At 36.5% G+C, this 12,256-nt stretch overlaps 1 protein-coding gene across 2 annotated transcripts; it reads left to right on the top strand.

Annotated features, from left to right (window-relative positions):
* The first annotated feature begins 1,305 nt into the window (after positions 1–1,305).
* LOC122017661 lies at positions 1,306–11,337 on the top strand. 2 transcript variants are annotated; one of them, XM_042575327.1, is made up of 8 exons: positions 1,306–1,697; positions 4,585–6,254; positions 6,634–7,921; positions 9,118–9,779; positions 9,867–9,977; positions 10,449–10,627; positions 10,922–11,013; positions 11,098–11,337. In XM_042575327.1, the coding sequence occupies exons 1-8, from the start codon at positions 1,538–1,540 to the stop codon at positions 11,133–11,135; spliced, it is 4,200 nt and encodes a 1,399-aa protein (XP_042431261.1). In that variant the 5' UTR covers positions 1,306–1,537; the 3' UTR covers positions 11,136–11,337. The 2 variants fall into 2 exon arrangements, with proteins under 2 accessions (XP_042431261.1, XP_042431262.1); XM_042575328.1 differs by lacking the exon at positions 1,306–1,697 and adding an exon at positions 4,357–4,494.
* Positions 11,338–12,256: the final 919 nt, after the last annotated feature.

The raw sequence follows: 12,256 nt of genomic DNA, 5'->3' as shown, positions 1-12,256 counted from the left end.
CGCTTTTTCGCCGGTTCTCGTCCACCAAGGATGTGTATATATAGAGAGTGAGAGGAGCTTTTCGCACCCCCTCTGACACGCCCTCCTCCCGGCCCCATATTCAATCTTCCACTTATACCCTTCAATCTCACTTCTGTTCGTTTTTTTTTTTTTGGTTTTTTTTTTTAAGTTTTGTTTATTTATTTTTATTGGTTTTGTTTTATCAAAAAAAAAATTATTGGAAGGGGTGATGTAAAGGGAGGAATGTAATTGCCAAGAGTTAGAGAGTGTAGTTTAAAAGAAGAGTGATGTTTTGATATATATTAAGAATGGAAGGATGGATAATTTAAGATACATTTATATTTTTTTTTTTTGGATCCCACCTTAAATTTTAATTTAAACATAAATAAAATTAAAATTTAAGGTGGGATCCAAAAAAAATATATACATTTATGTTTATGCTCTTTGGGCAAGTGGTCAGGCTGCTAGGCTCTGAGCATGGACGACTTTCGAACGGTCTCTAGTTGTTCGCTCCGACATAAACTATATCCTAGATGAGATGGTAAATCTAAAAAGATATCGTAATTAATTACGGTAAGATCACGTTCAAGATCCGATCGTAATTACGGGTGGCCAAACCCTTGCTCCATTTTTGTTTGGACTAGAAGATCTATTCCTCCCTGGGACATATAATAATACACACAAAAAAAATACGAAAATATATAAAAAAAAATTAATTAATATTGTCTTTAAATTTTGCTCCGATGTATTTGAAGGTGTATCTATTAGACATGTGTCATATAACGAGTGATATAGGTTAAAAATTATATAAAATAAAAAAAAATTAAAAAAATGATTAAAAAAATATAAATAAAATTGATTAAAAAATTAAATAAAAATTAAATAAAATTGAAAACAAAAAATTACAAGTAAAAGAGTTTAAATAACTTGTTATTAAGGAAGGGGGTAGAAAGGACATTTCAACGGGAGACAAAAGGGGTGTATGTGTCAGGGGTAATTCGATTCTGTCTGTACAGGCATTGCCCCAACCTCTCACATTGGGATGGTGGAACCCACACTTAAGTAGTGGATCTCACCATCTCATTGTGAGAGGTTGGGACAATACCTGTACAGATAGGATAAAATTTACCGTGTTAGGGGAGGGGGGAGAAACAATTTACTTATTATAGTCAGGCGCTCAGAATTTAGTGAAAGAAAAGTGAGGCAAATTTCAGAGAGCCAATGTAATATTTAAGAACTTCAGGGCCTAAACTATAATTGCACACACATAAATGTATTGTTTATTGCTTTATTTCACTTGGCCGTTGAAAATTTTCAAATCCCTTATTTTTCCGCCAATTCTGCTTCGTTCTCGATTAGGGTTTCGCCTTCCCAAATCCTCGCCGTCTCGTTCTCGATCTGCGCGCTGCGGCCGCCGGTCATGTAGATGTGGAGAACAATCGGAATGACTCCAATGTCTCCGTCGTTGATCCCAGCGTCGTCTCGTTAGGGGTTCAAAGCTTGCATCTGTTCCCGATCTGCTGGATCTGAGGCCGAAATGACGCCAATAGAGCAGCTATTCAAGAAGATCTTCGATAGGAAGTGCCAGATCGAGTCTCAGCTGAAGCAACAGAGAGAGTCGTATGCTGAATCCCTCGTCTATAGCCTTCTCGCTGACGGCAAGCAGCCTCCTTCTTGGCTTTTGGAATCCCAGAATGGTAAATCCCTCTTTCACTCTCCAATTTTGGATGATATCTAATTTCGTGAGAAAAAGTATAAGTTAATCCAGTTATCCCAGCATAATTATAAATGATCTTATGAAAAAGGAAAAAATGCCAACTAACTAAGGTAGTTGCCTTTGTCGTTGCTCCATGTTCAATTGATAACTATAGATTTGTAACATGTTCAGCTATTTGGAAAAAATTGGAATATTCACTTAATTTTTCGGAACAAGTCAAATTTGAATTGATACATTTATAATTTTGTTGGTCAAACTGATTGTCTTGGTAATTTGTTGATTCTTATGCTTTCAGACCATTAATACCAACACTGACTATAAATCTTCAAGATTGCTGCAGGGTAGTTATGGGCTACCAGAGCTCCAGAAATAGGTGAGGTATACTGGTGAAGATGGATAGGTACTGTAACCTTGTAAGGACATTTACTGTAAGAGAGAATTCTAGGAAGAGAGTAATGTGATCCAAGGAGGTGGAGATGCAATAGGAGTATATATCATCAGTAGCAACTAGGCCATCCGGTTCCCATCTAGAGTCATCACTTTAAACTTCAGTAGTATCTGTAATCTTCTCAATTCTCAATTCTGTTGGTGCAATTAGCTTCCAGGGTTTTAATGTTTGACAATGTACCTAAGTCTGATCAGTCTGAGCAAGGATTGATCTAAATAGGACTTGATATTTAGAAGAGAAAAATTTAGGCAGGACTAGATAGCTAGTAAGGAAAAGTCCTAATTGGAGGTTAGGCAATGGAAGCCCTAGTGAATGAAGCTATGCCCTAATTAGTGAATATAGGTGGTGGAAGTCCTGACGAGTGAAGTCAGACAGTGGAAGTCTTAGTGAGTGAAGCTAGGCAATGGAAAATTCTAGGGGAAGGTAAGCCTAGGTAATGGAAAGTCTTAGAGGAGTGAACTTCAAGCATGAAGCATAGTAGGTCGGGTTGACTTAGAGGAGTACAACTTGATCCTAAGGGATTGACCTTTAGGTGGTAGACTTGGAGGAGGGACCTCCAAGCAAAAGGTAAGCCTAGTAGGTCAGGTAGATTTACAGGAGTGCGCTTTGATTCCAAGGGATTGACTCTTAGGTGGTAGACTTAGAGGAGGGAACTCCAAGTAAAAGATAAGCCTAGTAGGTCAAGTAGACTTACAGATATAGGCTAGGTTACTTGTTTGTGTTTTGTATGGTTATTTTGCGGAAATTTGGATTTGGAAGCAAAATAGAGAGCAGACAAACGTAAATGGGTGAACCAGACTTGACTCGGGTTGAACCGGACCCAAACCTGTTCAGTAGACCGAACCAGCGGTTTGGTAGACTGACTGTGTTCGGTCCAAATTGTTGAGTTGTAAAATGTTGGCATGGAAGATGATGTGGCAAAATATCTAGTTCATCTTTATGATTTGGATGGAGAAAAGGATAAGTCAGATGATGTGGATAAAGATAAGGCTTGATCCAGATAAGGCTTGATCTAGATATGACTTCATCCTGATATGACTTAATCCAGATAAGAGTTGATCCGGATAAAGATCTGATCCAACTCTATAAAAGGAGACAAAGGCTCTACATTTAAGCAATCCATTCTTTATCCTACTATTCATCTTTGCGCTCAGACGAATGTGCTACGAACTTTTGCGACCAGGGAAGCTCCAGGAAGGGTGTGCTGCGCTCAAGACTTCCAGATCGGCCATAATAATTCATTTGTATTTTCTGTTTACAAGTTACGCTTATTTTTTATATCTTATTTGTGCTTGTACTCTAAACTGTAAGACGACTTTCTCCGCCTCCGGAAAGAAGACCATTAGTGGACTGGCACTTCTCGTGATTAGGCCTTGGATGTACTGACCCTGGGGGGTTGGGAACCAAGTAAATCCCACGTGTTTTGTCTTATTATTTTATATATTCTGCTGCATATTAACTCTGATAGAACAAACACACGACGAAATGAAAAGAAAGCAATGAATCGAGATTCACCCTCCCTCTCTCGACCGCACCGATTGTACAAATTCGTGTTCAGTCTCTTCTCATAAATCTGTCATACGGTAGATGTGTACTACTTTCAGAGCAAATATTGTAAAGTTGCACATCAGACACATCAAATCACTCTCCATCTTTATGCCCTCATTTTAAATTACTGCTCATCCTTTTTTTCCTGGGCATGGCAAAATGTACAAAAATGCTGTAAAATTTGGGCAACTTATTTGGTTGTTTCTTAACCTCGGCACTTGTTTATTCCTCTACCAGTTTTCATCCTGTTGTTAGCATCAGGCTGCTTATTTCCACATTGAATAGAGAAGTTTATGGTTGTGGTATTCTGTTTCGGACTAAACTTTTGGAATATCATTAAGATTCTTAAACAACGGCACTGTGTGAAAGTAAGGTTTTATTCCTTTTAATCAATTTCATATTACAGTATTTTACAACTTCATATATTTCAGCTTTCAGTTTACCCTTTTCAGTAACTGGTTAGCAGGCCCGTCAATCCTACCTGTCAAACCTTTGGGAATAGATATATTTCTTGATGTCACTTTTTATTTTACGAAAAGGCAAACTTGAGGATGCAATTTATAGGAAATTTCCCAGTTCATTTTGACTGAAAAGTATTGAAATATTTCGTCTTTTCATTGTCATGCAGATACCATATGTTGTGATTGACACAAATGCAATACTTGAATGGGCTCTTGGCATTTATGCGGTGATTGGTTCAGACCATGTATATTCATCTAGTTAAAGCCACATGGATTTTTACCTAGTAGTCTGTTTGGTGATGCACTAGCTTGAATGTTTTGTAATGCACCAACTTGAATGAGCTCTTGACATTAAGCATTGAGTTATCTGTTTGTAATTAACTTACGTAAGTACTTTTGTTTTGATACAGAGTTGAGCAGCAAGCATATTGCTCCAGGAATCTCATGTCCACTTCCCACTCCATCGGCAAGTGAAATTTGCATTTCTGAGTATATTCATAAAGAACATGCTAATGTGGCTACAATTATGGGTCACCAAAAAGATGATCAAAGAGATTGTAACATTATATGCTCTGAAGTTGTTGAGGACTCACCAGTGTCTGACTCTGTTGTAAGAATCCAATGTGGCAAATCAAAGCAACAGGACCCTGATGGGTATTTTAATGTAACAGAACAGATTGCTAATTTTGGAGATGAGGTGACTGTTGAAGGAAACGCTAGGAGATTAACTAGATCAGTGGTTACACCTTTAATGTCTGATCATTCTATAGAGCCATCATTTACTAGGAACTTGCTTGATCTTCATAATAAAGTTGGTGATAAAGCAGCTTCACCTGGATTACCTACAGAATGCAATCCACATAGAATAACTAGGTCAAAGCAAAAGGGATCTGAGGAATATCTTAACAGAACAAAACAGATTTCTAATTTTGGAGATGAGGTGACTGTTAAATGCAACTCTAGGAGAATAACTAGGTCAATGGCTAGATCTTTAGTGCCTGATCAAGCCATCGATCAGTCATTTACTAGGAACTCTCTTGCTCTTCATAGTAAAGTTGGTGATAAAGCAGCTTCATCTGGATCGTATGCAGAACACAATCCATGTAGCATAACTACGGCATTGGATTCATCTTTGATGTCTGATCATGCTCAAGATCCATTAGTCACTAGGAACTCGTTTGGTCTTCAAAATAAAGTTGCAGATGAAGTGTCTTCATCTAGATCACTTGATTGTATCAGGAACATACTACAACTATCAAGTCCTTCAGAAACTTTAAGTGCAAATCCTCATAATCATGAGGAAAAGATTCATTCTAGATCTTGTGAAACTTCACATGATCTGATCATGGTTTCCTGTGGAACGGCATGCACTAGTGATTCTCGTTTGAAACAATCTGCTAGAAGCTTAATGAAGCACACAAGAGAAGAAAATTGCAAGATAATGACAGTGGATGAATCTGCCTGCAGCCTTAATCCAGCACTGCATGATCTTCAGATTGATAATTCTGTAAATACTTGCCCAGAATCTGAACAGACAGACTTTGCTGCACCTGCACCTAATCTTGGGAGTAGAACAGTTGCCAACTCCCCTTTGATTGTGCATGATACAGGAAATGTTACTGCAGGAAGGTTGACTTCAATTTCTGGCTCAACTCAACCAGAATCTGGTGTTCAATTGAAAAATCATTCATCAGAATCTAGATACTCACTAAGAAGCTTGAGTAGAAACAGCAAGGGACTTTCTTATTCAGGCCCTGATGGGACTAGTAACATAACTAGTTCAAAAAGATCAAGAAATTTGACAGCAAAAGTGTGTGAAATATCATGGCCAAAAAGGAGAAAATTGAATTGCTATTCAGACAGTATCCTGGCTACTACGCCAAGAATACGGCTTCATCAGTTTAGGCCTGCACAGGAGGGTAATTGTTGTAGCAGCAAGAGATGTTTAGAAAGTGCTTCTTTTGAAGAAATACAGAAGATATCTCCCTCTAGATCCATGTTGAATTGTGCAGTAGCAAAGGTTGTCTCAGGCAGTCACTCAGAAGAACTTCACCAAAGGCAAAATCAGTGTGGGAGAGAGGTACTGAAATGTCCTTTCATAATACATAAACTAGAAAAACTCAAGACTAAGTTATACTAATTATAATTTATTAGTGCAATAGTTTGTAGCTTAAGAGAAATTAGGGAGATCCAGAATCACTTATAAGAATAATCTTGTATGATTAATATCTGTTTGAATTGTTTTCTTAATCTACCAAAGCTTTTGCATGCTTAAAACTCTTCATTGGCTCTCTGTGGGCTTCATATTTTATTTGATAAAATAAGTTCAATTAGACAGCTCCTTCCTAGCAATTTTTGCAACAACTAGTTGTAAATTTATGAAATTCATGATCATATCCTTGTTGCAGGCTTTCCATTTATGACTTCTCTTATTCTTCTTACATATTTAACCTTGTCAGGTGAACTCTTGCTCTCAAAATACAGACCAAGTCTCGGATACTAGTTTGCCGAATCAGTGCACAAATATTTTTCCTTCTCTGAATCTGGCAGATAAATCCAGTACTTTTAGGACAAATGAAATTTGCAACAGTGGATCACCACTCTGTGTATTAGAAGAACCAGGACCTTCTAGAAATGATACCTATGATGAATTGGATTGTTCAACAACTAATGTCGATTCCTGCAATCTACATACATATTCAAGTGTTAGGTATGATATGGAGGATATACATGAGTTCATGCCAGAATTTGAAGGATTTAGCATAGGCACATCCCCTACACTGGAAAATGATGTTTACTCCAATTCTGGGTTTCCACCTCTCTCTTTAAATGTTCAAAGAAGTAGTTTAATAAGTCTGGTTACACCTACAACCGCTGTGATAGGAAACTATAAAATCAATAAGCTTCCTGATGTTCTTCATTCATTGCCTGATGGATTCTTGGAGAATGTGAAATTAAATGATCCCCTTTATATTCATAATGATTATGGAGAGCAAGTTAGGACAAACGAACATGCCAAAGCATCTCTACACAGTAGTTCAGAATCTGCTTTTGACTTTTCATTCATGGAGAGTTCTTATTCTCAGAGTGCACTGTCGTCTAGTGATTCATTTGATTGGGCATCCAGTAAACCTCCTCTAACACCACCAATTGGAAAGTTGAGCTCAAGAAGAGTTACAGGGAAAAGTGCTTCTAGTTCACAAAAATTGGCTACTAATCCTGAACTTGTGTGCTTCCGGATTGATGAGGATTCTACCACTTTGGAGGACAATGAGTGTTCAGATGAATTAGGCATTTCTGGTCATGGGACTTGCTCAAAACAATTTAAAGCTCTTGATGATCGAGAGCCACTTAAAGATGTCTCTTCAAGATATAGAAATGCACAAAATTCCTGTCCTCTTAGCAAGTTTATTGCAGGAAGCACAAGTGTTCAATCCTTAGATACAAAATTCTCTTGTGCAACTGAAATTAATGTTCAATCATCCCTGGGAAGCTCTTATACTAGCAGCATGGATCAGATGGGAGACATTGAGAATCAATGTTTTTCAGTAAATGGTGATATAGATAGGAACATGGCTAAATCCTTAAGCAAGAGGTCTAGTGAACCTGAAATTAACACTAAAAAAGGTGGGAGAAATCTAAGCCAGGCAAGCATTCAGAAGGGATATAAGCCAAGTAATATTGTCTCCAATGTATCCTCTTTCATCCCAATGATTAAGAAAAAGCAGCAAGCCACAACAACAAAAGGTAATCTTTCTATCTCTTTTTTTTCTAGCTCTTGAATTGTTTATGTTCCAGCATCGCTAGACAATTTGTTTGGTATATGGTTGTGTATTTTTTACTATTTTAATAATCTTCTTAGATAAAATAAGTGAATATTGGGAGAGTCAAGCCCCTATAACAGAGGGCTCTTTTAATACACTTGCTACAACTACCGAAAATGATGGTTTGAAATGTCTTGGTAAAAGTGTCTGTATTGGTATTGCATCAACTTCTTGAAATTATGCAAAACCGATTTATACAAGCAACAGCAATTACAACTTTTTATATTGTACATTGACGGTTTTGTGTGTTTAGAATAACGATTTGTGTGGGCAAGTGCAATGGTAACAATATACTAGATTTTGTGTACGCATAGTACTGACCAGAGAATTCAAACACTGTGCTTCTAATAGTTATTAGCGCGCTATCATTTCTGTAATTATGCATCGGTAGAATAAGGTTATTTTGTTGAGCCCTAAGGAGAATAATAGATGAAGAAGTTACCATAAGGAAGAATTTTCCCAATGCTAAGCCTTAGTTTCATTGGTTGTAGAAAGGACAAAACTTCCTTTGTTGAGCCCTAGCTTTGCTAGTCAAAGGAAGAAGTACTAGGGATCTGTGTCTTGAGACAGGGTAGAGGAAGACAATGGAGTCTTGTCCCAGAACTAAGTGAAGAAAAAAATTAGGAGAAAGGGCAGGACTGAAAATAACTGAAACCTTCGAGTTTTAATAATTCAGTAGTTTCTTTGGCGAATCTATGATGCATTTTTCGTGCATGGGAGCCATGTGATTGCATTGCATATGCATTTGTTCAAGCCAGTTCCTCTGAGTTTAAGATAACTTGCAAACAATATACTGACACTGATGAGTTGTTCACTTTTGCCTCCTATTCCATGGGAGCTTCTTAAGAAAATTACTTATGTTTTTGGCATGAAAAGGCAATTGTTGAGAATTATTTTCTTTACCTATTTCGTTATATTATTTTAGCTAGCTCTTAGTAGGTAAGGTTATATTCCTAGATGGGCCAAGAAAAGTTGTTCATAGTAGATTCTTTCAATTCTGTATTAAAAACAGTGCTTGACATACATGCCAATACAATATACACATTATCCACATTTCTTTTGTCTGTGCTTTATTGAACAAAAGACCCTTCTCCTTGATGCTGCTATTACTCTCTGTAGGAAAGAAAGAAATTAAAGTGAAAGCGTTAGAGGCTGCTGAGGCTGCAAAGCGTCTTGAAGAAAAAAGGCAAAATGAACGGGAAGTAAGAAAAGCAGCAGCAAAGCTTGAGCGCGAAAGATTAGAGCACGAGAAGCAACTCAAGCAAAAACAACTTGAGGAAAAAAGAAGAAAGGAAGCAGAAAGGTTAGAGCACGAGAAGCAACTCAAGCAAAAACAAGAGGAGGAAAAAAGAAGAAAAGAAGCAGAAAGGTTAGAGCACGAGAAACAAGTCAAGCAAAAACAAGAGGAGGAAAAAAGAAGAAAAGAAGCAGAAAGGGTGGAGCACGAGAAACAAGTCAAGCAAAAACAAGAGGAGGAAAAAAGAAGAAAAGAAACAGAGAGGTTGGAGCACGAGAAACAAGTCAAGCAAAAACAAGAGGAGGAAAAAAGAAGAAAAGAAGCAGAGAGGTTGGAGCACGAGAAACAACTCAAGCAAAAACAAGAGGAAGAAAAAAGAAGAAAGGAGGCAGAAGTTGCAGCTAGGAAGAGGCAACGAGAAGAAGATCAAAAGGAAAAGGACAGAAAAAGAAGATGCAATGAAGAAGCTCGGAAGTTGCAGAGAGAGGAGGACGAAAAGTTACGTGCAAAGAAAGAGGAAAAAGAACTTCGATCAAAAGCCCCAGTAAGTTTTTTTTTTATTCAATGCTATGGTTGACCAGATTTTCCTGACAGATAGGTTGTTTTGTACTAAATTGTGTCATCGTCGTAGGTTGATGATGGAAAGAAGAAAGGTCTAACACAAGATGCCAAGCAGCCTTTGCCATTGAAGGAAGCTGCTGGGTCTAGAAAAACCAATGAAGTGGAAACAGCTGCCGCAAAGGTAATGCTTGAATAGAAATTTTCTTCAGTTAAACAATTGCAACATGATAATCCTTCAATTGAAATTTTAATATGCCTCGAAGTTGAAACCCATAATTCTCTTAACCTCGTGCTCTACTTATTCCCTAGAAAGTGTTTACCTATATATTTCAGTTTATGTTGCCTGATTTGTTTTTGTTTTTTTTTTGGGTGAGAGATTGAAGGTACTTTAAGATAGTGAATTGGTACTTTGATTTTCCATAAAACTAAAAGTAGTTGGGATTCGGAAGCAATTTTCATATGATCAATAATGCTGCAAAATTTCTATTTCTCATATGCCATAGTATTCAAGCAACCATCCCTAGTTTTTCCTTTTTTCTCTATCGGGCTACTAGACTACTGAATAGAGTATCCAGCGTCTCATTAATTTGAGATATCTGACATTTTATCACTATTTCTTCCCACTTATTTCATCTAAATCATTTTATTGCAGGTAGCTGCTGCCAGTGCAGACATCATTAAAGGACTAATTCAAGATAGGTTGTCTACTAACAGAGAAAATCAAGATTTTGATTCATATGAAATATCCCCCTATAAGGATTCTGATGATGACGAGGATGGAGCAGATGAAAGCTTGCGGAGGAGGAAGAAGTACATTCCATCTTGGGCCAGGTAAGTAGTTAGTATAAAGTTTTAAATATAGTATGATAAAGAGCAAAATGTTGGCAAAGAGTTCACATAGCATGTAGGGAACCATGAGAACAGCAGCAATTCAAACTACTAATCTGGTTAAATTAGACAATGCTAAAAACCAACTCTCATGAGACGTAAAAATGGTGATGCAGATGCTACAACGTTTTTCTTTGCAGATCTGCTAGTTTTTTCATTTAGCCTTATCTTGTGTGTGTTGTTTTTTAAAACATGTGTTGCTGAAATAAATTCAAACTATCAACTTGATTGTTGCAGAGGAGAACCCCTTGAAAAAAATCTGCTCGGGCAACAAGATATAAATCCATTCGACATTTTTTCTCGTAAGAATTCCTTCAGCTTAAATCAAGGTAAAAATTTAGATGATCCTGCCTTAGCCAATGTCATAAAGTGAGTTTAATCTAACTTGTGATATTGAATTTTACCTTATGCAGTCCTATGCCCTCCTGTTGCTCGACGGTGGCCTATGTGACGTTGAATATGATACATTCTTCACTTTGGTGAACAGAAAAATGATTCAAGTGTTGATGTACCTGGATGTAAGCATTTCGACAAGAAATATTCTTAAAATGATAGATTGGTTAAAATTTATCTTGTAGTATCACATAGATTTATATAGATCTTTTATGTCAACTAAGCATGAGTTGACAATTTACCATTGATGAGTTTAAAAATACTGAATGGCACACTCATGGTGTAGTTAAAAAAATAGATTGTTTTGCTTTTTTAAAAAATAAAAAAAAGTCTTTTTTTCTTAGATAAGCATTGATTAAAATATCACTTGAAATTTACATCAAAGGAAATATAAGATTGGTTAATTGTAATTCTACAAATTTAAATGATAAATCTTAAGATTATTCTGGTTTGGTTCGTTCAGCCCACTCTCGATAGGTTAGATTTGCTATATTGATACGACCTATAGTTTATATCGATCTCCACTTATTGGAACCTACTGATTTGGTAGGATCTTACCCTTTTTATTGTCCATGACTTTTCATTTTATTTGTTATACTTTATCTTGAACTCATAGAACAGTTAATCAATTATTATTTTATTTTTATTTCTACCATTTATTTAATTAGTTAATTATTTACTTTTCATGGGTTTGTCCCCATTGTGGATTCTCTTTCCAATTTTATGGACTTGCTGGATCTGGGAAGTAGATACTCTTAAATCTATTAAAATTCCACGACAGTTGGACTTAACATCTTCACCCCCTCAAATTCTTGAAATTCATTTCCCTTCCCCATATCACAAATTATGCATTCATTTATTATAAAAAAATCCCCATAAAAAAAAGGTGTTAATCCACATATAAAACATTCATTAAGTTGAAGAAGACTCTTCCACTACTACCACAAACCCACAGTCACACCTACATTAAGTAAAATAATAAGGAGATATTTGATTTAGGGGAATAGGAGTGGGGAATGGGAATGAAAATCATTGATTGTCATTGTTAATATTTGGATTATAGGAATAGAAATGCAAATAAGGGAATGAATCTTTGAAATTGGGTCATTACCCTATTTTCATCAATCAAAATATTCTCTTATTCCAAAAATACCCTTGACAAAAAATTAAAATTTTCTC

This window comes from Zingiber officinale, chromosome 8B (assembly GCF_018446385.1).
Source record: "Zingiber officinale cultivar Zhangliang chromosome 8B, Zo_v1.1, whole genome shotgun sequence".
Classification (NCBI taxonomy): domain Eukaryota; kingdom Viridiplantae; phylum Streptophyta; class Magnoliopsida; order Zingiberales; family Zingiberaceae; genus Zingiber; species Zingiber officinale.
Note: the sequence above shows the minus strand (reverse complement) of the source record. Positions and strands in the feature narration are given on the sequence as shown.